Source organism: Rhipicephalus sanguineus, chromosome 7 (assembly GCF_013339695.2).
Source record: "Rhipicephalus sanguineus isolate Rsan-2018 chromosome 7, BIME_Rsan_1.4, whole genome shotgun sequence".
NCBI lineage: Eukaryota > Metazoa > Arthropoda > Arachnida > Ixodida > Ixodidae > Rhipicephalus > Rhipicephalus sanguineus.
The window spans coordinates 74,365,377-74,393,331 of NC_051182.1; the positions used below are offsets into that span (position 1 = coordinate 74,365,377).

The 27,955-nt window shown below is 49.8% G+C and overlaps 1 protein-coding gene across 1 annotated transcript in view; it reads left to right on the forward strand.

Moving 5' to 3' along the window:
* The first annotated feature begins 391 nt into the window (after positions 1–391).
* The window catches only part of LOC119400727 (uncharacterized), a 66,803-nt gene continuing 39,239 nt past the window's right edge, over positions 392–27,955 (forward strand). The window contains exons 1-2 of the mRNA XM_049417419.1: positions 392–397; positions 26,771–26,911. Of these exons, the coding sequence (XP_049273376.1) occupies positions 392–397; positions 26,771–26,911 (147 nt within the window). The remainder of the gene's footprint in view (positions 398–26,770; positions 26,912–27,955) is intronic.

Consider the following 27,955-nt stretch of genomic DNA (forward strand, 5'->3'; position numbering starts at 1 on the left):
ATCTCTTGTTCGCAAGGGGCATTATGACTATTTGTACCAGCGACACGTGATTTTATTCTGTTCAATGTCCACATAAAGATATATTTGATCGCCGTTGTTCCCCACACTTTTTATTATTCGTGCATAAATACACACGCACACACACACCCATATATATATATATATATATATATATATATATATATATATATATATATATACATATATATATATATATATATATATATATATATATGTGTGTGTGTGTGTGTGTGTGTGTGTGATACCCACTTCTGTGTCTGTGGCTTGGTCCTTGAGCCATTAAACACTACGATATCATCATCAACATCGATAGATTGAGAGCTGCCCTGGACATCGGCGGTTACGGACAACATTGCCAACAAAACCAGCCATGCGGGTGAGTCAACAGCTAACGCTTTAGAATGCAACACCGAAATGTCGCTATCTGCAGCCACGCGTCGACATTCGAAGACATTACGCATGCAGGTGTGAAGACACGGCGAAAACATCATGACATATTTGCAAGCGCGTCATAAGCTGCATTTCAAGTTCTTTTATATACACTGTTACCAGGGCAGCTTTTAATTTAACTTCTAACGACAACTCATTCATATTTCACAGATTACGTGGCTGCTAAAATAACTATACATGGACAGTGTCATGTGATTTTAAGGGCAACCGCACCGACAAATATAAAGTAACCTTTACAATCTGACATATGAAAATGTTGTCGCTCATCCGTTAGGGGACGCAGATCATGGATTGGAAGCCTATTCATCAACGTGCCACATCACTACCTCGAGCAGCGTTTTCGACATATGCGATCGGGCACAGAGGCCGTTTGCACTACAGTAAGGGCATAGTCGCACAATGGGGCTGCGATGCGTCATAAAGAATTTAAAGGCTTGCATGAAGGCATGTTCAAGTCTGGCTTCAGCTATTGCACAGCGGATCTTCTATGCAAAAGAGGCCCTTGGCAGTCTAGGGGCAAATTACAGAATCAACATTTACATACCGTGGAACACTGTGGTGAGCGATGCTGTGGTATCACTTAAGGCTACATGTCAAGGGAGTGAACCCGCTTCCAGTACATTTAATTTAGGAATTGACATCAGATTCGTACAGACTGGGGTAGAAGCACGAAATCAAATAACTTTGTGGTAGTTCAATGTTCGTGCGCGACTATTTTTCAATTCCCTTTACACGTATTCTATCTTTAATCGCTGGCTTGATTATCTCTGTAAGGTTACGTTAACTGCGAAGAAGCGCATAAATCATATGGCGGGTGTATGCTCAATGGAGTGAGGTGTACACTCCACAACCGACAGAATGAAACTGACAGGGAGGCCGCCGAACGAATTTGTATTGGACGCTGCATGCGACGCTAGTAGGCAAAAATGTGAGTGCTCGCCGTCATCGCTACGAGCGGCGCAGACTAACACTCCCAGGTTCAAAATGCACAAATATACCCTATAAATCCAACGGGGACGACGATCGCCGCCGTAGCGTAATTTATAGAGCATTGGGCGCGCTATTCGAAGGTTGCAGGTTTGGCCCCTGCCGGTGGCAAGTTCTGTTTTCGTCCATCCAACACGGAGGTTTGGACACCGCGAGATGCCTTGGCGTTCGCGCCGCAGAGGTAGATGGAGACGGGTTGTCATAGGAAGGCATGGCCGAAATCTGGACAATGCTGCCACTGCTTAGCTTCGTGGCAGGGACAGGGAACGTTTTAGCTACATCAAAAATATTACGTGAATGACGAGTCTCTTGCACTCTAGATATACTTACAACAGCGGTTGCAGTGCTGACCGTTTCAGCTCGGAGACCGAGCAGAGAGAGACCTTCGTTCTCTTTATCGGGCGCACACGCGCATGGTTCAAGATGTTGGCAATATGCATGTAGCAATATGATTGCATCGCAATGGGCAAGAGAAGAGAAAAACGATATAGAGAAGGACAGGAAGAAAGAAAGAGAAACAGGGAGAGAGAGAGAAAGGAAGAGAAAGTTATAGGCAGAGGAAAATAAATAAAGCGAGAGCCTCAACTTGGCTTTCCCAGGCTGAACTGTTCCTCTTTATGCTCATGTGGTTATATCCATGCTTAATTAGCTATCTCTAGGATAAGCTTGGCTGGCATGCTAAGGAAGGCCGCCCAGCTCCACTCTTTCTAAGCACTTCGAACCGCCGGTACGAAGCTGGCCTAATGTTTTGGAAGGAGCCGTTGGCCAGAGTGCATGAGGTATGACGCAGCAGTCATCAATGGTTGCCCACCACATGTCAAGAACTGGCTTCTACAGGGTGTCGTTCTCTTGCAACGCCGAGACCGTAGCCGGAACGTCGACCGCATGCAGCCGATCACGCGGGCGCGTACGAAGAAATTTACCGCTGGGTCCAATGAATAATAACCTCAAAGATGCAGGCTCAGACTCTATGTAACCGACTAAAAGAGCGTGTACTCCTCGCTCCTAGTTTGAAATCCCGCCAAGAACTCTTGCGACGCCGTCACCACGACGTACTGGGTTCTGAGAGTGAGCCTTCGATTTGCGACGTGTTTCTTCGTTAGGTGCCGCGCCAACAGCTTCGATGACAGCCGGAACGTTCGTGGAACCGCATGGTTAGACAAAAACTTCAACGGCCAGATTGGTAATGGTAACACTCTCGATGAGCGATGATATTAACGCTGTCGCAAATGTGTTTTCATCGTTACGTGTATGTTTTTATTTGTTTAAGCAGGAAATTATATAACCCGAATATTTTGTACACTGATGGAAGAAGGCGGCCGATGTGTGCACGTTGAATTATCTTTACGAAGCTTTTGCGGTATAGGCTAAAAGAAGATGTCACGTAGAAACAACAGAATAGAATCAAGAATACTCATCAACCAGCGATAATTCTTTTCACTAGCTCGAAACATTCCGTTTTGCACATTATGCACTTTCAGATCGAGCCGAAATTGTACAAAGGCGGTGAGAACAATCCTCTTTGTACATATCGGCATTCTTTGAGAAGCTCTCATCAACTGCAGAAACAAATGAAGCTCCTTCCATCTCACCTTCTCACAGTTTATATATTTGCATCTTTCATCGCCAGTAAGTATTGTACATTGTTTTTATAACTATACACCCTTGGTACTTGCATTCGTTTAGCCACCATGTCTTTGTTGCTGAGTGGTGATTTTATGTTTAGTGGAACTAAATAACATAGTGTCAACCTTCTAAGGCAGGACCGGCGTATGTGCATTGCTTAGAATATCATTGCTTGTGCTCATACAAACGTGGAAACGTGATCTTACATTTTTTTTTTACTTTTCTGGCCTATACACAATATTTGCAGGATAGGACGTAACAGCGATGATAAAGGACATTAAGTCATGAACATTTGCACTGTATTTGATGTCTATTTTGAAGGCTACTTCGATAGATGGATACAAAATCATACACACATGACACATTTGACTGTGTGCCGAACCTCGGAGTAGCGGAGAAGATCATAAAGGGTGGTTCTGCGAAACTTCCAGCATTTTACAAGCTCACATCATTGCCTTTTCCTTGTCCATCTGTCTTGCTTCGCACTGCATCACTTACAATTATCAATGTGAAAAGCCGCGTAATTTTAGACGGAATGTCGGCGTCAATCGTTCGAGGCAATAATGAAAACTAAACAAGCAGTTATGACGCGAAAATTTGTTAATTGACGAATTTCCCCTTTTAAAATTTTCAGTTTGAGAGATATTTCTTAAGCTTTTTTTATCAAATCAGAGCTAAGAGACACAAAGACGGACATTGACTTACCAGATAGACTTCTTAGATTAATATGACGGCTGCCGTTGGTTGAGGCAGTGATGTCGAACTTGATAAGGAGCCTTGTAAGAAGAGACTTGCTTGTAATTTGCGATTTGTCAACGTCTATTCCGGCTGATATGCATTTCATTCGTTGTTTTCATAACGCGTATTTGTTTCCTTAAGGCTTTGAAATCTGCTCAAAAACAATACGCGATTTCATTATACTAGGGAGCACGCGCAAGGACTACACAAGAAGGCACAGGACAACCACCGCCAAAGCCCGGTTCTATTACGCGGCTATTATTTGGCATCATTTAGTCAGTCCCAACTAGCCCAGCTAAATGCATTAGTAGGCTCTTCTTTTGACCAGAAATTTCGGTTCATAACGGCAACACTGCCGATTACGAATTAATAAAAGCTGCGCTATAGCAGAACGTTTCCTTCGCACGAGAGATCTGGACGTCACAGTATAACGCATCTTATTTGCTTTTAAGTATTCTACTGGGTAATTACTAAATAATTTGCACAGTGTTACGTGTCAAAACTGCTGCATGTTCGTAATCGACAGTATGGCGGTAAACACAGGTTGAATTTCAACGCGAGAGCGTTAAAGAGCCCGTGTTGCAGAAAGTCAGGTGTCCGCGTCATTGGGTTTGAGAGAGAAATCATCATTGTCCGTGACCGAAAAGTCGCCATGGATACATATAACAGAAGATATACCCGAGGTGGAATCGAACCAGAGCCTTCCGCGTGGGAAAGAGATGTTCTACTACAGAGCCACGTCAATGGTTGGAACTACGCTGAAAGCAAATTTCATGCTTCACAAACATACGGGTCCTGTGTACAGGCGTCACAGTACGAGATGTAATATCGCAGTAAAACGTGGTACAAGCATCGATTGCCATCGAGTGTAACACCATGTGAATTGCATAACGAGTTGTAGGTTTAAAGCCGGCCATCATTACAAAGGGCAACCACATTAGAACGCGTATTTCCTTACGAACGCGTATTGTGTGCATCGCAACTTCTAAAGAACGCCAGGCCTGCGCTGAAATCGTGGCACAATCACAGCGAAAGCTGGAAGAGCGGCGTTTCTAGAGCCCGTTAAGCTCTCTTGGGGCTACAAGTACACTAGAAAGGTACCCACTATGCCATAAATCACATTTTTTGTGAAGTTGGGCAGCACCTACTAAGCCATTATTCGTCATTCTGCGGAGAAGCGAGGCACCAGCTACACGTCTGTAAGGCATTATGTGCACTTTGTTGACGCGACGACTGATGACGATGAAGAATTATGGCTCAGCCCTTTGTAATTGGTCGGAATCTTTAAACGGCCCACCAGTCATGTAATTTGCATTGTGTGACGCCCGGTCGCTATTTCCCTCTCCCGTCATGCAGTATAACATACGTTGACGTGGGAAAGAGACGGGGGGGAGGGGGGGCGAGGAACTTTACTGAGACCCCGAGGAAATGGATCATGCGCTTATGGGCTTCCTTGGCAACCAATACAAGTGCACTTGCGAGGAACCCACTACACTATAAGTCGTTGTAATTTTACTGAGACTCCGAGGAAATGGATCATGCGCTTATGAGCTTCCTTGGCAACCAATACAAGTGCACTTGCGAGGAACCCACTACGCTATAAATCATTGTAATTTTTGAGAAGTAGGGCAGCAGGCACTGTGCCATTTTTCGTCATTCTACGGAGAGCGTTGGTACCTGCTAAACGCATCTAAGCCATTATGCGCACTTTGTTGATGCTGTGCGTGATGGCGATCAAGAATTATGGCACAACCCTTTGTAATGGTTTGGAAGCATTCAACAACCTACTTGTTGTGCAATTCGCATTGTGTGACGCCTGGTTACAGAATTCACGTTGTGCGACGCATGGTTCTTATTTTACTCTTCGACCACGCTATATTGCATATGCTAATGTGGTTCCTTCGCGACATGAAGCCTGTATAGGACCTTTTTGCAAAGCAGTTTCAAGCACCGGCATAGCTCAGAGGTTGAATACTGGGCTCCCACGCAGAGGTCCCAGGTTCTAACCTCGTTCCATCCTGGAATTTCTTTCTTGTTTCGTTTTTTTTTATTTCGAGCGATACTGGTTACGGACACCGGCGGCGGCGGCGGACAACTACGGCGCCAAAAACGGCCGGTGAAACGATCTCATAACTTTCGCTGTAAAACATCATGCGCGTAATGGCTGCTGGTTTAAAGGATGCCACCCATTTCAGAAGACCCACACATTCGTGCGCGCATTCTCTTACACACTGGTAGTGGGTATATTGGTGTCATAAAAGTGCATTTGAAGAGGCGGAAGCCTTTACCTTCACTATAGGTAAGTCGTGTGCGTGTGTGTGTATGTGTGCGTGCGTGTGTACACGCGTGCGTGTGTGAGTGTACGTGTTTGTATGTGTGTGGCTGGCTGGCCGGCTGGCTGAGTTAACATAATGTCAAGGAAAACAAGGTGATGAGGATGGCGCCGCATATCGCTGTCGCGTTCAATTCTGAAAAGCGAAGATTAAGCGTCCGCCAGTTTTTGACCACCTGGGGACAGTCAACTTGTACCGTAATTTATGTTCACTCGAGTACATACATTTTGCCCACTCAGGACCTGAGCTCTCAGAGTAATATATATGCATAACGTGCTAGTCGTCACTTTGTAAGGCACGGCTGGAAGCTTGCAATCTTAACGTTCCCAGTGAACAAGAGCGTCATGTCTTCGTCATGTCTTAACAGCTGGATTTACAAAAGCAAGCTTACACACTGAAAACCCGTGCTTCCTGTTAAGGATTATTGCGAAAGTAATTTTATTATCCCCATTTGTAGCGTTAATTATTGAACTTGCAACTGTGTTACACTGACAATTAAACTTTTTGGGCATTAGTCCTATTACACTTTTTATAAGAACGACGTACTGAGAAACATATGATACTTGCTGCGTGTTTTGTTCCATGGTGTTTTGTTTCGCAATACATAATTCAAACCTGTTTCTTCTGCCTGCTCTATGGTCCACCCGGTAATTTAATCAAAGCCACGACAATCGGCACCCCGATCATGGTAAGCACTGTTGCAAGTATTTAAAGACGAATCAATCCCTTACGAACTCACTAATCATAAATGTGTGTGTCACATTGCCCTATGCTCCCAATGTATGCGATGTCCTTCTGGCAACATGTGCTCTCCTACCGAGTCGAAAGGCCGGAAAATTGTCTCGTTCGCGCGAGCCAAGGCACAGCGCTACCGCGGCCAACGCTCTTTGCTTCGAGTTCTAACTCCGTCGAGTGACACCTGTGATAGCGAAAAGAGAAGCCGTACAATACACAGAGCATTGTAAAGGTCAGCCCAGTGCGTGATCCCTCTAACCAGCTACACGGGCAACACTCCATTAGCATGGCTGTGCAGAGTGCGCACAGCAACACACAGCGCATGCAGTCACACGATTTATGTTGGCCAATTGAAACTGACTGCTGCCGTCAAGTGAATCAGGAGTTTCATGATCAAGCAAAGTTCGCCACTTAGTGAAATGGCGGATAATAGCAGGGCCCTTCCGGTTGAATATTCAGAATTATTATTGCGAAAGCTTTACTGGCCTAGTCGAGCGAGTTTTGCTCTCGATCTCCGCTTGGCCTCGGAGCGAAGAACGCATACCGCTTGACAAGCCAGGTCCGCCGCCGCCGCTGCTCCGACCACTGCTAGGACGACAAACGCTGCCTCGCCAGCCGTGTCCACGTGATTAACCACGTGACTCGCCGCTCTCTCTGCCACGTCGGGTCAGCGCGCGAGTGCTTCAGTTCAGCCGTTGTACCACGGTTGCGCGATGGAATGAGAGAGCAATGACGCTGGTTCATCTGTGCCGAAGTTGTCTGCGTGTTCCCAGCGGCGAAAGCGGCAAGCTGCGTCAGACCATCCTGCGGATGTCGCTCCGCTTGCTAATGAATTAACGCGACAACATGAGTAGTAGCACGGAATGGGGCAGGTTCAAACGAGTGTTGAATGAACTTCGGCGAGCTAAACGCCGGGAGAAGGATGCAGAAACACGACTGCGACGAGCTTTAGGGGCGGCAATGGACGTCTCGCGTTCGGCTTCGGCAACGGTTTCGGAAACTGACGAAACGACGGTACTGTGTGCTTGCAGTACGGCACGTTCGACTAGCCATATCGTTCGGTTGGCAAACTCTGCTTGGACTACGAGGGTAAACAAGCATAAGCAAAAGTAGCAGGCATTCGCATGTATAACCGGACCTAGCCGAGCTAAGCCGCAGCCAATTTATTTTATTTATTTATTTTACATACTGCCGCCCCGTGAGAGGGCTATAGCAGGAGTGCAATAACACAGTGCAGAAAAAGCCGGAACGTGAAGGGAAACGACAGAAGTAAGAACAAAAATCATTTTTAAGAACGGCGGTATCACAGTCGTTCAGTGAGAGCGAACGAATACGGCCATGTATAGAAATCCATATATTTATAGTGCGGAAAAAGAATCTGTGCATAAATGTGTCTCTAGAGGCTAAAAACGGAGTAAGATCGTGGAAGTTCGCTTTGTGAGTTACGCGTGGAGGAAGGCTTTGGTGCAGTAGATATTAGCTTCTGCTATTCGGTAAGGACACTCCCAGCGGGTTTTTGCCACCGCCGCCGCCGCTGTCGGCATAAGGTTCTATGTAAAGTACCATTTGACAGAATCACACCGCGCGTCGTGTATTCTATGTGGGAGTGAAAACGTACGAGCGCAGCCGAGGAACGGGGCTCAAGCGGAGATTAAAGGGGCCATCCGGCCATCTTTCTTCGCGCGAAAGGTTCATGAGCAGCAGCGGGCGGTGTGAGGAGCCCTACGGATGGCTGCGTTACTTAAGTAGAGTCCGCACTTTATTAGATTGGGCGCAGTCGCGCGCGATTTATCCTTACAGAGAGCAGGAAACGGGTCACACCCCTGTACTTGTTCTCACCACTCGCTTTCTGATGAAATGATACATAGCGCGAAGGCCGCTATCCTAGCCACGTATCCTTAGGCCGGCATTTTGTAAACTGACGCTAGGTGGGAAAATATAGGAGTTGGCTGGTAGCATCACTCCGTGTAACATTTCAATTTATTTCTATCGCATTCATTGTTTCGTCGTTATGGCGAAGCTCTGACTTTTTCACCTGTCATCCTACTCGGCGTCCCGAGGCGGCGTAACGCATGTGAGATCTAATATGGCCACTACAAAGAGTGGTAACAGGATTCGGAGCTTTCACTCGAGGTTAAAGAGGGCGAACAGTAGACGAGACAGGTGAACAGCAATAAAGACAATTTACATTTGTACCATTTGGTAAGAAGGTTTCAGAGTTAAATATGAACAAAACCCTTCAGCGATTTGTCAGTAGAGCATCCCTCCTTATTTAGGTAGAGCTGACGGCTCCTATCACTTCATGTCCGGTTCAGAACACGAGACGGGCGATTATTAACATCTAACAAGTACGAAAATCACCGTAGTTATGACGGGTTTCGTACTAAAGCGCATTCATGCGCAGTAGGACAGCGTGAAAATCCGAACAGGTTGTTGCGCATTTATGCCCAGCAACCTCGTGGGGTTTTAATGGTTAGCACGCCTTTTTTTTTTCAATTATTGTCGCCGGCCTGTAAACGTTGTGGCGGCTCCCTCTGTCGCATGCGCGTCAGAGAACCACTCTGCTATTGGAATCCGCTATTGCATGCATGCCAAAATTTTATCGGACAGTGCACATGGCGCGCCGGCGCAAGCACTTTTGCAACCAACCGACCATATCCCCTTTTCGCGATGCTATACCAGGTTGCGCACCAGGCCATCGGCGTACACGTAGCAGAACCGTTTTTCGCGTGACATAGTTCCAGCGCAATGAGCTCGAATGGACTACAAAAACACAGAATACAATGCTCGTGCCGTGTTCTCTGTTGTACTTGTCCACTCAAGCGTTTTGCATTGTCACCAAAGGAAGAACCTGTTTACCTCAAGGAACAACAAACGCCGTTATTTCACGATTCATTTCACCCTACCCGGGTTCAGCCACACGCCATTATCCACGAAAAATGACTGCCATGTTCAGAATGCAGAAAAACAGTTGCATACTCAGCGCCAACTTGGTAACGGCTGCCTAAGCTAAACACATTTAGCAGGCGCTGTGCTTTTCATTACGACAATCATGCGGCTTACACGGCCCGCACTTCTCATGTCCAGCCGTGATACGACTCTTAGCAAATTATTAAACTGCATTTCCTGCTATTTTTGTGGAATATGTGAATAAACATAATTGTGCGGATTTTACGCCATAAACCCACGGTACGATTATGAGAGACGCCGTGAGGAGAGCTCCGAAAATTTCAACCATCTTGTGTTATTTAACGTGCACATAAAGCGAAGTACAAGGGCCTCTAGCATTTCGCCTCCACCGAAATGCAGTTCCCGCGGCCGGGATTCGATCTCGCGACTTTCTGGTCAGCACTCGAGCACCCTGGCCACTAGACTAGCGTGGCGGGTTGGAATATGTGAAAGAACTTCAAGTCTAAAAGCGTTGAAAGACCAGGGAGTGAAGAAAATGTCGTACGTTTGCTATATTATCAGCAGGACAAAGTTACTGAAGTCGGAGTATGCTCCAGAGAATTTCGCCTCAGTGAGCGCCGCTGCTGTATTGTCTCTCTCGACAGTGTCCGCTCCGAGACACCTCGCTGCTAAGATGCCTTCAGCGCCCATCAGATGAAAATGACGGAAAATGTCCATTTTTCTAAATATCACGTCATCTGGCTAACTTCATATATTTTTCAGTCTCTGATCTTAACGCGTGGAGAAGATGAAGACAAGTGACGGGTACCTGTGAAATGGGATCAGCGATACGTTTTGCGATCACTTCGTGGCGATGGTTATGCAGGGTGTTTTCTTAGACAATACATGACTTTTTTATGGATAGCATGTGACAGTCAGGCGACTTTGGTTTTCCCTACACGAACTTTATGAGGAGGCAGAAATACTTTGCCGCACTAAAATGACCCTGTATTGGAAAACCTCAAAAAATTGTCTCGAGGGCAGTTGAATATATTGAAAACGTGTAGTGCGTGATAATTTATATCGTACCCATTTTTTAGAAATAACGAGCGCTGCAATAAATACCAATATGGAAACTGACGGTCCACGGCGCGCAGAAAGCGCGGCCTCGCTTTACGTAAGACCGGAACTATTCATAGGAAAGAAGCGACAAAATTTAAATCGCGGTGCCCTGAAGCAGAATCTCGTCAGGAAAATTGGCAAGCATACTGAAATACACAAGTAGACAGCTTAATCTTCTTGTGCGATGAGTGTGTATGTTTCGTTCATATGCTATCAACAGGCGCGAGAAACTATTTCGCATGTATGCAAATAAAAGCACCGCAATGGCTGCCCCTAATTATTGTGCTCCGCAGAAAAAAAATCTTGATAGTGCGGTTTTCTAGCGCAGAGCACGAAAAGAAAGCAATAAGCACCAGACGCCCCAGGCAGGCATAGACAATGTGATCCGCTGGCGTAACTGATGACTTGCGGCTGTTTACAAAACGATGTTCCAGAACACGCCCTCATTCAAATTTCATCACTTCATTGTCTCAGGGAAGTCCGGTCCGACGTTACGGAATGGTCGCGTTCCCGCGCGCCGAACGCAATCACTTTCTTTATCCCCAATAAAATTCCATGATGAATGTCTGAAATTACGCGCAAATTTTGATATTGCTAAAAAATTAGTACCACATTACTGTCCCGCACTAAATCTTTCTAATCCAAATAACTTCTCTGAAGACAATAATAAGCAAGTGAATTGTTTTACTAGTTAGTCGCTTCAGTGTCATTTCAGCTGCTGCAAAGTATTTCTGCCCCGACGCAAAGTTCGTGTGCGAACACGACAGTAGCCTTACTGTTGTGGCGACCATTGCGCACAGACCTACGCAGCATCCGTCTCGCCACTGATTAGCCCGGCGTGACACAGCTACCTGCTGCAACACGCTTCCGATAAAAGACAGCGCCACGCAGTTTCACCGAAGGCTTACGTCACCACTGCCGGCTATATAACCCAAACTACCAAGCTTGATGTTTGTTTCTCTAACCTTCCGGAGCGCAGCATTGGCATGCTTGCCCTGCTGCTGCTACTACGTTAATAAGCATCGTTTCGTTTTATGTTGGGATCCGTCCTTCACCGACTCCGCATCCCACATCTGGTGACCCGGAAATCGAACTAACCGCACCGCCATGGCCGACTCAGAAGACCTCACCGCTCTCCGCCATCAGGTACAACAACTCCAACAGGAACTACTGACCCAGCAACAGCAGCAAGCTCGCAACGCTTCCACAAACGAGGCCGTGCCCACCGGCCCCGCAGCTGCTGAAGCCACCCCGCACGCTGCTTCCTGGCGTGTTGCTGTCAAGCTTCCGCCGTTTTGGGCGGACTCACCCGAGGTCTGGTTTGCCCAGGTCGAGGCCCAGTTCTCCCTGGCGCACATCAACCAAGACCGGACCCGCTACGACTACGTCGTCGCCCACTTGGACGCACGTTACGCCAACGTGGTCCGGGATATCCTCGCAAACCCACCAACGGCTAACGCGTACGAACACCTGAAGACCGCACTTATCCGTCGCTTGTCACTCTCAGAAGAACAAAAGATACGACAACTGCAGTCCGCTGAGCTCGCCGATCGCAACCCTTCGCAGCTCCTGCGCCACATGCGTGCGCTCGCGGGCAACATGCACGTACAGGATTCTTTCCTGCGATTGCTGTGGCTCCAACGACTCCCGCCGCACGCCCAGGCAATTCTGCAGGCACAGGTCAGGTTACCTCTCGACGAACTTGCGGAAATTGCTGATCGCGTCGTCGAGGCCTCCTTACCGCAGTTGTCGCCCACCATCCAGGCTGTCGCCGCACCGCTGAACACCACGGAGCTTGCGCGCCGTATCGACGACATTGATCGACGGCTCACCTCCATCCAACAACACCTGGGTGAAAGTCTTCCGATGCGACAGCGCCGCCATTCGCCAAGCCGCGACCGGAACACCACTTCATTGCCGCAACCTGACATCAACGGTCCGTGCTACTACCACCGACGCTTCGGCGACAAAGCCCGCCAATGTCGTTCACCTTGTTCCATGGGACATGCGGAAAACGACAACGGCAGCTCGTAGAGACGGCCGCAAGCTGCCATCCCGGAGGCCGTCGCATCTTCGTCACCGACCAGATCACGAAGCAGCGTTACCTGGTCGACAGCGGTTCCGACATTTGCTGCTACCCGCGGTCTCACCTTCAAGGCCCTCACCCGCCGACATCTTCCGAGCTCAGCGCGGCAAACCGGTCCGCAATCAAGACGTACGGCTCGCTGCGTCTGCACATCCAGCTCAAGAACTCACGCCGCGACCTCCACTGGAACTTTGTCATCGCCGACGTCGCCGAGCCAATCATTGGCTCAGACTTCCTGGCTCACTCCGACCTCCTTCCGGACTGCCGCAACGACCGGCTCATCGACGCGACAACCGGACACTCCACACCAGGCCAGCGATCGACCGCCCAACAGCCAGGCATCAAGGTCCACAGTGTTGATGATCACTCGCCGTACCATGCCATCCTCGCCGAGTTTCCCGGCTTGACGCGCCCAAGCGGACTGCCACGCAAAGTGCAGCACACCACCTTGCACTACATCCAGACCTCTCCAGGCCCCCCGGTTTTTTGCCGTGCCCGTCGCCTTGCCCCAGACCGCATGCGCCTATCCAAGGCAGAGTTCGAAGCCATGCTCCGAGAAGGCATCGCCCGTCGCTCCGACGGCCCATGGCACTCGCCACTTCACCTTGTCCCGAAGAAGACCGCTGGCTGGCGACCATGTGGGTACTACCGCGCCCTCAACGCACGCACCATCCCGGACAGGTACCCAGTCCACCACATACAGGACTTCGCCCATCGCATTCATGGCTGCCACGTCTTCTCCGTGCTAGACTTGGTGAAGGCTTACACGCAGATACCCGTCAACCCGGACGACGTCACGAAAACTGCAATAATCACCCCGTTTGGCTTGTTCGAGTTTCCCTTCATGAGTTTTGGCCTTAGGAACGCTGGGCAAACCATTCAGCGCTTCATCGACGAAGTCGTCCGTGGCCTCGACTTCTGCTTCGTCTATCTTGACGACATATTGATCTTTTCACGTGACGCCGAAGAACACCACGGGCACCTTCGTCTGTTGCTCCAACGCCTCGACGACCACGGCCTGCTCGTCAACGTCCAGAAGAGCGCGCTCGGCGCTTCCACCGTCCATTTCCTCGGCCACGAAGTTTCGTCAGAGGGAACTCGACTCCTGCCTGATCGCATCTCTGACTTGCAAAAGTACCCTCAACCCACCACCGCTAAAGACCTTCGCCGTTTCCTCGGCATGCTGAACTTCTATAGACGCTTCTTACCGCACGCCGCCGACTACCAGGCGCCCCTTCATGATGTCCTGGCTGGTCTATGTGGAAACCAACCCGTCACGTGGACACCGACTTTGGTGCAAGTTTTTGAGGAATGCAAGACTGCTCTTTGCACCGCCACGCTCCTCTCCCATCCCGTCCCAGAAGCTTCTTGGGACTCTTCACGGACGCCTCTGGTTTCGCCGTCGGCGCCGCCCTGATGCAACGCGTGGACAACACCTGGCACCCCTTGGCATTCTTTTCTAAGAAACTCTCAGCTCGGAAGGTGAGCCCTTCAATGGCCAGTTCCACCGACGAAACCACGACCGCTGCCCGTTCGAGTTCGCCAGCTTACTACAGAGAACTTCTGGCGATATACGAAGCAGTGCAGCACTTTCGCCACGTTCTCGAAGCGCAGCACTGCACCATCTATACCGACCAGAAACCTCTAACGTACGCCTTCTCCCAACGTCGCGACAAACTCCCGCCTGTTCAGCAGAACCAACTCTCGTTCATTGCACAGTTCACCACCGACATCCAACACATCAGCGGGAAAGGCAACATGGTAGCCGACGCGCTTTCACGTGTGGCCACCATCAGCTCGGTGCAAATAACAGCAGACATCCTCGCCGAGACTCAGACCACGGACGCCGAGCTGCAGGAACTTCTCAAGGGCACGTCCTCACTTCAGCTAAAAGAAGTCCCCATTCCAGGGTCGGCAAGAACTATCTGCTGCGACATGTCGACAGGACGAAGCAGGCCCTACGTGCCCCTGTGCCATCGCCGTGGTCTTTTCAACCAGCTCCACAACCTCATCCATCCCGGCATACGTGCCTCTACACGCCTCGTGGCTGACCGCTATTTCTGGCCCTCCATGCAGCGGGATTGTCGCACATGGGCGGGCTCCTGCATTCAGTGCCAACGTGCAAAAATCACCAGGCACGCCACGTCCCCACTCGGAACATTCGCTCAGCCCTCAGGTCGGCTCGAGCACGTCCACCTCGACATCATAGGACCATTTCCCCCGGCAGGACCCCACCGCTACTGCCTCACCGCCATCGACCGCTACACTCGATAGCCCGAGACATGGCCTCTCGAGGGAATCACCGCGGAAGACGTCGCCTCGGCCTTCTTCTCCGGCTGGATTGCCCGTTTCGGCGCTCCCCGCCGCGTAACCACCGACCAAGGGCGACAGTTTGAGTCTCACCTATTCAGGCTCCTGGGATTGACCATCGGGTTTCAACGCTTGAGGACCACGAGCTACCACCCCTGCGCCAACGGAATGATCGAGCGTTTTCACTGACAGTTCAAAGCCGCCATTATGTGCCACCCGGACTCAACCTGGCTCGAGGCCATCCCAGCTGTCATCCTCGGTCTTCGCGCCACCTTCAAGCCGGACATCCATGCTAGGCCAGCAGAGCTCGTCTACGGGGAACCACTCCGCCTGCCAGGTGAATTTATCGCAGATCTGCCATCCAGCACTACGACGTCAGACCCCACCGACTTCGTCGCAGGGCTCCGACGCACCATCGCTGCCTTACGCCCGTCCCCTGCAGCCCACCATAGCAAGCCCACACCTTTTGTGTTCAAAGAGCTAGCATCGTGCACGCATGCTTTCCTCCGCGACGACACCGTCCGCCGGCCTTTCCAGCCACCCTACAGCGGACCCTATCTAGTCGTCCACCGCGACGACAAGAACTTCACCTTGCGCTTGAACGGGAACGACGTCCGCGTCTCGATTGACCGACTCAAGCCCGCATACATCGCGGCGAACGAACCTGGCAGCGCCACTCTTTCAACTGGCGTCCTTCCACAGCCACCGACGTCGCAGCCCGCTTCTTTCACGACACGCTCTGGACGTCTGGTACGCCTCCCAGATTTCTACAGACCCTGAGGGCTCTGCACTCCGCGGGGGGGGGGGGGGGGAGGGATTGATGTGGCGACCATTGCGCACAGACCTACGCAGCCTCCGTCTCGCCACTGATTAGCCCAGCGTGACACAGCTACCTGCTGCAACACGCTTCCGATAAAAGACAGCGCCACGCAGTTTCACCGGAGGCTTACGTCACCACTGCCGGCTATATAACCCAAGCTACCAAGCTTCGTTTCATGTTTGTTTCTCTAACCTTCCGGAGCGCAGCATCGGCATGCTTGCCCTGCTGCTGCTACTACGTTAATAAACATCGTTTCGTTTTATGTTGGGATCCGTCCTTCACCGACTCCGCATCCCACCCACACTGTCATACGATTTTTAAATGCGAAGCATTTCTTAGCGAAGCTTTGGCACTTTGAGCGTTTCTATCTATCTATCTATCTATCTATCTATCTATCTATCTATCTATCTATCTATCTATCTAGCCGCCTACGTCTGGGTGCTCTCATGATCGCCTCCTCAACCTAGTGTACACCAAAATTCGCATGGGAGGGTAAGAGGATTTGACAAATATGATTGTCGGGTCATGACATGAATAACGTGAAAATCCTGCCGCGTATGTCGTCAAACCCTTTCCTCTAGACACGTGTGGCGCATACCCGTTTTCCACGGGCCGCGGTGTACGGGTATGCGCCACAGGTGATTGTGTGTTTATATCTACTCAGGAACAGTGAGAACAGACATCGCTAACTTAAATGCGAGAGCGTTAAGAAAAACCAACATCGGCAGCCTTGACTTGACGAATGGAAAGAACGAAAATTAGGATCCCAGTAGGAAGCGAACCCAAGCATTCTGCGTTCCAATCAGGTATTCTACCACTGAGGCCCGCCAGGTCTATAAACTGGTTTGGAAAAACAGTCTACGCAGGCGTAATATTGGTGCAACGTCAATCGTGGTTGTGGTGCTTGCTATCAAATTTTGCAAGAAAGCAATGAGCACTACATATGTACTCCTACAATACAGGCGCCATATCAGATTAACGTCTGTGGTTCCAGTGTTGGCTCCACCTATATATACATATATATATATATATATATATATATATATATATATATACGTGCAAAGCAGGACCTACAATTACTATGAAAAAAACATATATACGGGTACAATAAAGATTACTTAAAGTGCATGAATGCGCATGGCACATTACGGGCGCAGGAACGTTAGAGCGCCGGGACTTTCATTAAGCCCAAAAGTAATAGTGTTGAATTTGTGGATGACATATGACTCCCGAACTTCTCTGTCACGATGAGAGCTGAACCCTGATTCTAGAATTGTAGCTTTAATCTTGCTGATGGAATGACCGGGAAGCGTAACTTGTTTTGATAAAGGTAGGTTAGGAAGGGAAGATGCATGTGTCTTATGATTGTTGATACGCAGCCAGAAGCTGGTTTCGGTTTGGCCTATGTACTGCTTGTTACAAGCAGAACACTCCAGAAGATATATTACATTGGGCGTGTCACAGCCAAAGTTGCCCCTAATTTTGAGGCTGAAACCTGAGGCGGTGCTGTGAGTTGAAAGTGAGGTCGTCATATGTGCACATGTTTTGCAGCGTGATTTCCCACAAGGGTGACAGCCTGAACGTACTGGTTTAGTAGCTTTAGATGTGACTATGTCCTGCAAATTTTTAGAGGGTCTGTAGACTACTCTTGGTGGAGTTGGGAATAGGGTTCGGAGACGCTGACTTTCATGAGGATATTATGAAGTTTTTGTAGAATACAACCTATACAACCTTGTACGGAGGCCTGAATGCGTAAGGACAAGGTTAGTTTCGTGTGTCGTGGAAGTATTTTTCGGTTACTCTAAAAGGGTTTCGCGCTCGACATCATTAGCCTTTGCGAAAGCGTAGTCAACTAAACGAGCTGGGTACTTCTGTTTATTTAAGGATTCTCTCAAGGAGGTGCAGTTCTTGTGACAGTCGAACTCATCTGTACATGTACGTTTGAAGCAAAGTGCCTGACTATATGGGATGCTGGTTTTCCAGTGTTTTAAATGACTGCTTTGAAAATGCAGATATTGTTGCCTATCTATAGGCTTCTTGAAAAGCGTGGTTGTTAGTCGCCCGTCCCGTAAAATTACAGTGATATCTAGAAAATCTTCGCGTTCCTCTGAGAACAAATGTGAGAAAGATATGGAATTGTGAACGTTGTTGAACGCTGCTATAAATGAAAGTAATGCATCTTCGCCGTGTTCCCAAGTTTGGAAGATGTCATCGATGCATAGTTTATAAAGAAGTGGCGTTAGTGCTTGGCTGCCCAAAACTTCTTTCTCCAGCACACCCATGAATATATTTGCGTAACTGGGGCCAATCTTCGTTCCCATAGATGTCCCGTTGACTTGTATGAAATACTCATTATTGAATTCAAAATTATTATATTGGAGAAATAATTTCAGTAATGTAGTTAACGTTGCGCCATCAATGGAGCGGTCAGAGCTCAAACGCTCATATTCCTGACGAACAGCTCGGATTCCATTCTCGTGGGGAATGTTGGTGTACAGTGAACGCACATCTAGAGTAACCAAGAGGGATCCTTCAGGAACAGTTAAGTGAGCAATGTCACGTAAAAAATCGCCAAAATCTTTGATGTAGGAGGAGAAAGTTTGCGGGATATCGCTAATGAGGTTATCAACAAAACAGGAAATCTTTTCAGATAGAGAACCTATAGCCGACACTATTGGTCTTCCGGGGTTGTCTGCCTTATGAATTTTTGGCAGCAGATAGAACCGTCCTGCTCCAGGACTTAGCGGGAGCAAGAAAGACATGTCTTTGTCAGTTAATTTTTTATCTGCCACGAGTTGTTCGGTTTCTCCTTTTAAAACAGATTTAAATTCAGTGGTGAGATCATGTTCTAAGCGTCTGTAGAAGGTATCGTCACGCAGCTGCCTGTAAGCCCCAGATATGCAGCCCTCTCGATTCATAAGCACAATCGCTCCTCCTTTGTCAGCTTGTTTGATGACAATATCTGCATTGTTGGCCAAGCTCTTTATTGCCTCACTTTCTTTAGCGGAAATGTTGCTCTTACATTCAAATTCAAATTCAAATTCTTTATTTTTTTCCAAATACATTTGGAATGGGTTCCAGGGCTAAAAGCTGCGGTCTGCAGCTTGACAGAGGCCGGAAACCAAAAAACACAAGGCAGGGCTTGACATCGAGGCACACGTGGCGCCCGTCCTTGGTGCACATACTAAATCTTGAACAGAAAACATGTCAGTAGCTAACATCGTTAAGTAATATGGCATCAGCATAGTTAACAGCGAAATGTGTGAATAGCCAACAAAACGTTGAACAGCATTGTTTTTAAATAGAAAACAGCAACGTTACAGTAATAAATATAGGACTAAAGGTGATACTGAAATGTAGCTTAATTATACAAAAGAAGAAAAAAACATATTGAAAAAGGGAAAAATACCCACAGTTTGCATCTATATAAACACATGCGCATGCATACATATGCACATATACGCATCTGTACAAATTTAGATACACATGTACGATACATAGGGAAAAAATATTCACTGATATTTTTGACATGGTTGACATGATTGACATGACATGGTTGACATGACATGATTGACATGGTTGCTGTTTTTGTAAGATTCAAGTAAATCGCGCTGTACCGCTTCTATATATAAAAAAATTACACCATCTCCCGCTAAAGGGGACCATGAGGCGATGCGAAGCTAGAGCACTTGCACGATCGCGTTTCGTTGGCGTTCGTTGGGCATGCTACCGACCTCGCGTCGTGGAACGCGAAGAGGGACGCTACGCGCGTCGTATCTTCCATCTAGCGCGGCCGTTAATTCTCACAGGGCGAGCGGGGAACGCGGTCGACAGGCGGGCGAGAGGGGGCAGCGTAGGAGATGAGGGAGAAGGGGAGGGGACGCGCATGCGCTCGAGCTCATCGCGGCGTTGCGCAGGAGAGGATTTCGGCATGTCTAGCCCGCGTTTCAGTGAAAGAGTGGAAAGGGGGAGGGGGAGGGAGAGGGGAGAGGGGGAAGGGAGAGGGAAAGTGGAGAGAGGAAGGGGAGAGGGAAAGTGGAGATGGGAGGGAGGGGGAGGGGAGAGGGAAAGCGGAGAGGAGAGGGAGGGGAGGGGAGAGGGAAAGTGGAGAGGGAAAGTGGAAAGGGAAGATGGAGAGGGGAAGGGGAGAGGGTGAGTGGAGAGGAGGTGCGTGGAGAGGGTATGCGCATGCGCAGTAAGGGTGGTCACGCCGCACACCACCACCACCACCACCACCACCACCACCGGATTGAGCTCCGCCTTAAGATACTTCGCATCTAATATATAGACTAGGCAACGTAGGCCACATAGACCCAGGAAGTCTACGAATACGACAAGCGCCGTCCACTGTGGTTGGTCTACGTAGCACTATCCAGGCATACCAGACTCGACGGCCTATACTTCACCAACGCGAAGGGTGGCTTCAGGTTCCGACATGTCGCCGGCTCTATCGACTCACAATTTGTCGACGAAATGACCGAGGCATCCACGAATTCCAACAGCTCTGCTATACCACGTACTTCACAACACATGGATCCCTCGTCACCGCGATCATGACCGGATCCTATAACAAGTCATGACCAGCTGCTGGCGCACACTATATCACTGTGATGATGACCTTGTTCAATAACTGTCAAGAACTTCTTTCACACATGCACATGGGTTTATGAAACGTGCGTGCGTTCTATATAATAAGGGGCAAGTAAAAGTACTACATATCAGCTTACCGCTTCTGCTGCTGGTAATAGCGACGTTGCAGTTGGCAGCAGTGCCCAACCGTAAACAACCGCTTATATGACACATATGCGGCTCTTCAACATATTGTCACGTGGTCGTGACGTCGACGAAGACAGCAGTCGGCGTTTGCAGAATGAAACTGTTTATTTGGGCCGAACTTGTGGCCGGCAAAATGAGAACTAGAACTACAGCAATACACGCTGTACAATGATAGCGGCGAACAGGGCGTCGTCCGTCGATCAACTGACAAGCGGTCACGCGCGTCGGCTTTTATACAGGCGCTATCGAACTTTCCAGCAATATCGCTGGTGGCGGCCTTATCTCTAGACAAAGCTGGAACATTCGCGTGCGGGGCGCAATCTTAACAAACCGATCTACTACAATCGCGACGCTTCTAGAACACTACTTCGCGGACAGCGTCGAGCGTTGATAACCGTCCCTGCCGGTCAAACCCGAATACATCAAAACAAGACAAGAAGTGGGCGTGGCATTGCCCCCATCTGAAAAGCATCGTCCCGATGCTTGTGAAAGAACATAGAAGAGAAAAAAAAACAAGTGCATACACAAATAAATTACAAGAACAAAGGAAAAAAAAAATAGAGTCCCCAGGCTCGCTAACGCGCAAAAAACATCTTAAGGCGCACGACATGGACGACTTCAGGACGCGCACGGCGCCGCTGAGAGTTCGTAATGCCGTCAGGGACAACCTCATAGTCGAGTGCGCCGAGGCGTCGAAGTACCCTGTACGGTCCGAAGTATCGTCGAAGAAGCTTCTCACTAAGTCCTCGTCGGCGTATTGGCGTCCATACCCATACACGGTCACCGGGTTGGTATTCCATGTGGCGTCGGCGAAGGTTGTAGTGGCGGCTGTCAGTCGTCTGCTGGTTCCTGATCCGTAAGCCGGCGAGCTGTCGTGCTTCTTCGGCGCGCTGTAGGTAGGTGGTCACGTCGATGTTTTCCTCGTCGGTCACGTTTGGTAGCATGGCGTCGAGCGTCGTTGCCGGGCTCCGTCCGTAGACCAACTTGTATGGTGTCATCTGCGTCGTTTCCTGTACGGCCGTGTTGTACGCGAAGGTCACGTACGGAAGGATGGCGTCCCACGTCTTGTGTTCGACGTCGACGTACATGGCCAGCATGTCGGCGATGGTCTTATTTAGACGCTCGGTGAGGCCGTTGGTCTGTGGGTGGTACGCGGTGGTGCGGCGGTGGCTTGTGTGGCTGTATTCCAAGATCGCCTGAGCCAGGTCAGCCGTGAACGCCGTACCTCTGTCGGTGATGAGAACCTCTGGGGCGCCGTGTCGAAGGACGATGTTCTCAACGAAGAACTTGGCTACCTCAGCGGCACTGCCTTTGGGCAGGGCTTTTGTTTCGGCGTAGCGGGTGAGGTGGTCGGTAGCCACGACGATCCATTTATTTCCGCAAGTGGACGTTGGGAACGGCCCCAGGAGGTCCATCCCGATCTGCTGGAATGGTCGCCGAGGAGGCTCGATCGGCTGAAGGAAACCTGCTGTTCTTGTGGGCGGTGTCTTCCGTCGCTGACAGTCTCGGCACGTCCTTACGTAGCGAGTGACGTCGGCGGCAAGGCGCGGCCAGTAGTACTTTTCGTGTACTCGTGCGAGCGTTCGGGAAAGTCCGAGGTGTCTAGCCGTCGGGTCGTCGTGCAGGGCATGCAAAATTTCTGGTCGCAGTCCCGAAGGCCGGAGAGAAGTTCTTCTTTACGAGGACGTTGTTTTTCATGGAAAATGATGCCAATCCTCGCCTGAATACTTTTGGGACAACGATGGTCCTGCCCTCCAGGTATTCCACTAGACCCTTCAGTTCCGGGTCGGCTCGCTGTCGTTCGGCGAAGTCTTCGGTACTTATGGCTCCCAAGAAGCTGTCATCATCCTGGTCGTCGGGCGTTGGTGGGTCGACGGGGGCACGAGACAAGCAGTGTCTGCAGGCGTCGTTTCAGTTCATGAAATGCGTCGACTTGCGCTGTTTGCCACCTGAATTCGACGTCGGTCTTCGTGAGCTGCGTTAGTGGCTCGGCGATACGTGAAAAGTCTTTGACAAAGCGTCTGTAATAGGCGCACAAGCCGAGAAATCGGCACACGGCCTTCTTGTCGGTGGGTGGCGGGAAAGCGGCGATGGCAGCTGTTTTCTGCGGGTCTGGGAGCACTCCAGTCTTGCTGATCACGTGACCCAAAAACAAGAGCTCCTCGTACGCGAAGCGGCACTTTTCTGGCTTCAGGGTGAGCCCGGAGTTCTTGATTGCTTGAAGTACGGATTGAAGTCGCTGGAGGTGTTCGTCGAAGTTCGAGGAATACACAACGACGTCGTCCAAGTAAACAAGGCAAGTCTGTCACTTCAAGCCAGCTAATACAATATCCATGACTCGTTGGAAAGTCGCAGGTGCCGAGCAAAGACCGAAAGGCATGACCTTGAACTCGAACAGGCCGTCCGGTGTTATAAAGGCGGTCTTTTCTCGGTCTCTCTCGTCGACTTCAATTTGCCAGTAGCCGGTCTTGAGGTCCATCGACGAAAAGTAATTCGCGTTGTGGAGTCGATCCAGGGTGTCGTCTATCCGTGGGAGAGGGTACACGTCCTTCTTTGTGATTTTGTTCAGGCGACGATAATCGACGCAGAAACGTAGGGTCCCATCCTTCTTCTTCACTAACACCACGGGAGACGCCCACGGGCTGTTGGACGGCTGGATGATGTCGTCGTGTAGCATTTCATCGACTTGTTTCTTAACGGCCTCCCGTTCCCGCGTCGAAACCCGGTAGGGACTCTGACGGAATGGTCGAGCATTTTCTTCTGTTATGATGCGGTGCTTAGCAAGGGGCGTTTGTCGGACCCGCGATGACGACGAGAGACAGTCCCTGTATTCCTGCAGAAGGCGTCGAAGCTGTTGCTGTTGGCGAGCGGGAAGACTTGGGTTTACGTCGAAGGGTGGCTCAGGGATCGTCGTCGTAGCTTCGTCAGAATCCGAAAATGCAAACGCATCGCTGACGGCCGAGATTTCTTCGATGTATGCAATCGTCGTGCCCCTGCTCAGGTGTCTGTATTCCTGGCCGAAGTTCGTTAGCATCACGCTTCCTTTTCCTTCATGCAACCGAGCAATGCCCCTTGCGACGCAAATGTCACGATCTAGCAGCAAACGCTGATCGCTCTCGATGACACCTTCGATGTCTTCAGCTTTTTCGGTGCCGACGGAAATAATGACGCTGGAAAGCGGCGGAATGGTCACCTGCTCTTCTATCACATTCAATGCATGGTTCCCTGGCGTCACGCGGGGCGGGAGCGCTTTATCTGAGGTTAGTGTTATCGACTCGGACCTCAGGTCGATGACGGCGCCGTGTTCACTTAGGAAGTCCATTCCAAGTATTGCATGCCTGGAGCAGTTTTGTAGGATTACAAAGCTCGCAGGATAAGTCCGGTTATTGATGGTGACTCTCGCTGTGCAGACACCAATCGGCGTTATCAGATGGCCTCCAGCGGTGCGGATTTCGGGGCCTTCCCAAGCGGTCTTAACCTTCTTCAGCTTCGCGGCGAACGGTCCACTGATGACAGAATAGTCGGCTCCGGTGTCGACGAGAGCTGTGACGTTGTGGCAGTCGATAAGGACGTCGAGGTCGCTAGTTCGTCGTCTTGCATTGCAGTTAGGTCGTGGCGTCGGGTCACGGCTACGTCGGTTTGTTCCGCTGCTTCCCCGTTGCGTTGTCAGGTCCGCTTCGGTCCGCGAGGCTTCGTCGTCAGGGCTCTGTCTGGTTCGCGTCGGGTCTTCAAGGTTTCGTCGTGGCGTCGTCGTCGGCGGCGGAGGATCTTCGATGTTTCGTCGTACAGCAACCGCACCTCCATCGGTTGCTGCCCTTAGTTTTCCGGATACGGGCTAGGCGACCGGCCCCGGAACGGGCCAGTGTACTGGCGGCGTTGGGGAGAGGCGTAGCGGCCTGGCGACGGCGATCGGGAAGGTCCTCGGGGGTCCAATGCACTCCTGCCAGATAGTCGGCGATGTCACGTGGTCGTTCACCCTGCTGTCGACGCGGCGCGTCGATGGCGAACCCACGCAGTCCCATCCGTCGATACTGGCAGCGGCGGTAGGTGTGGCCAGCTTCTCCGCAGTGGTAGCAGAGTGGACGATGGTCGGGGGCGCGCCAAACGTCGGTCTTCCTCGGCGTGTATCGCTGGCCGGTTGGCGGGTGGTATGGCGTCGGTGGTGGCGGCGGTGGTGCCTGGCGGCGGAACTGCTGGGGCGGCGCGGCGTCATGACGCGGGCGAGGAGGGGGGGGCGTTGCGTCGGGCTGCAGCAGCATAACTCATTGCTTGAAGCTGCGGCGGTGCCGGCTGAGGAACACCCAGTGACTCTTTGATTTCCTCGCGGACAATGTCTGCGATGGAATCCACTTGAGGCTGCGGCGAAGGTAACAGCTTGCGCAACTCCTCCCGCACGATCGCTCGGATGGTTTCGCGCAAGTCGTCGGTGGCTAGTGAGTGCACTTCGGAATAGGTTGCAGACAGCGGAGAGTGGTTGTACTGTTTCGTCCGCATGTCCAATGTCTTTTCAATAGTCGTAGCCTCGGTGAGGAATTCGGCGACCGTCGTGGGCGGGTTGCGGACAAGTCCCGCGAAAAGTTCTTGTTTGACACCCCGTATGAGCAGGCGAACTTTTTTGTCTTCCGCCATCGCAGCGTCGGCCTTACGGAAAAGTCGAGTCATCTCTTCCGTGAAGATGGTGACGTTTTCGTCTGGCAGCTGCACCCGGGTCTCCAGCAAAGCAGCGGCCTTTTCCTTGCGGACGATGCTCGCGAAGGTATTGAGGAACGTCGTCCGAAAGAGGTCCCAGGACTGAAGGCTCGATTCATGGTTCTCGAACCACGTCTTCGCGGCGTCTTCTAAGTAGAAGTAGACGTGGCGCAGCTTCTCTTCAGTGTCCCAGTGGTTGAAGGCGGCGACTCGCTCGTACGTCTCCAGCCAGCTCTCCGGGTCTTCAAAAGACGATCCACGGAAAGTTGGTGGCTCCCTTGGCTGTTGCATTACTACCATTGTAGCTGGCAGTTGGTCTGTCATCGTCTCGGCGGTAGATGTGACGGTCTTCGGCTGCCTGGCGTTTTCGGGAAGGAGCCCGTACTCTGGTTGTAGTCCCTTCTGCCGGCGGCTGGTTCGAGGATCCGGGTTGACCTTAGAGTCGTCTTCTTCGCGGCTTGGGCTTGGGTCAGCGCTCCGCGATGGCGTCCGGATCATGAAGCAGCACCTCCACCAGATGTCACGTGATCGTGACGTCGACAAAGGCAGCAGTCGGCGTTTGCAGAATGAAACTGTTTATTTGGGCCGAACTTGTGGCCGGGAAAATGAGAACTAGAACTGCAGCAATACACGCTGTACAATGATAGCGGCGAACAGGGCGTCGTCCGTCGATCAACTGACAAGCGGTCACGCGCGTCGGCTTTTATACAGGCGCTATCGAACTTTCCAGCAATATCGCTGGTGGCGGCGTTATCTCTAGACAAAGCTGGAACATTCGCGTGCGGGGCGCAATCTTAACAAACCGATCTACTACAATCGCGACGCTTCTAGAACACTACTTCGCGGACAGCGTCGAGCGTTGATAACCGTCCCTGCCGGTCAAACCCGAATACATCAAAACAAGACAAGAAGTGGGCGTGGCAATATATGTGTGCGTATAAAATTTACATAAATCTTTAGCGTCATTTTGTGACGTGTCGCTCAGAAAAAAAATTACGCCACAGTCACCTTCCGGCCGCATGCTTCGCATAACATCGACTCCCACGGTGCGTGGGATGTGCGGATTTTTTTATTCTTAAAATATGTTGTCTAAAAACACCCTGCATAATAATAGTTTTCTTCTCCGATACTTTTTTATCCATGCCAGCATAGGTTTCCTACATCTGAAGATATGAAATCTGTTTCCAGCCTGCAGTCAGCCAACAGAATCTCTACCTCGTGGGATACTCACAGAAACTGTCCAAGTACAATGTGGGGTGCGTCAGAACAAGATACCTATACAAAAATGGCGATTGGGTGAAGAGGAGTCTGACTTACGTGTTTACCTTTGTGAGTGTCTCCTCTATTATTAACGAAACGTTATTCTTCGCATGCATTGCCCCACTTTCGCAGTCACTAAGAACAAAGTTTATTGCAAACTGCGCTCGTTTTACAGATTTGGATACACCCAGCTTTCAAGAATTTTGCATCTCTTCATGCTTCTGTCTCCCTTTCATATCCTGATTTTTATAGTTCGCGAATCCTGCTCTATCAGATAAATCTATTTATTGCAGATAAATTTTGTCTCAAAGAATCAATTTCTCAAGTAATGTTTGTAAACAGAACAGTAAAGAAGACGAGTTGACGTTACTTAATTTTCCATTGTTGCACGAGAAGTGACGCAAAACGAGAAGAACGGCATGAAAGCACATCGTACTGTGGTCACTTTCTTTTTCCGTGTTTTTTGTTACCGCTGTAGGTTTCGCCATGTGTCACTACCAACAAGTGCATTTTTCCGACATTTAGGGCCCCAGAGCCTTCAGTTTTAACTGATATTTTTATAACAGTTTTTTATAAAGCTTGGCTCGTACGGCTATTCATATCATACGCTTACTTCGTATTTTTATATAATAATCTTATTTAATAAAGCCACTCATTTCTAATGGCATAATTTCCAAAATTTATGAACCACGCCCATTTATTGCAATCATTTGAAAGGCATCAATTTGTCTCTCGCTATTTCTGTCCGTCCCATTCAATGCGAGCGGTTGGGCTACTGTAAATATATGCATGAAAATAATCTATTCCCCTGCGTTAAAGACGGCCCGTTTAATGGCACTTTTTGCACGCATTATAGTTTCGTCCTAAGCACTGAGTAGTCGACACAGATGAACAGTCGACTAACTGCTCATCTGTGAAATGCGTCGGCTTTTACACATGTATTATAGAACGTTCCAGCATTATCGTTGCTGCCTGGGTTAGTTCCAGAATAAACTCTATTGTTCGCGCTCAGCGCCCAGTCTTATCGGAATATTCTGAAAAAATCTGGAAGATTCCCAGACACTCGGGTACGGTTTGAATAAAGCAGAGGTTTTACGTGTAACGGACCTGTTA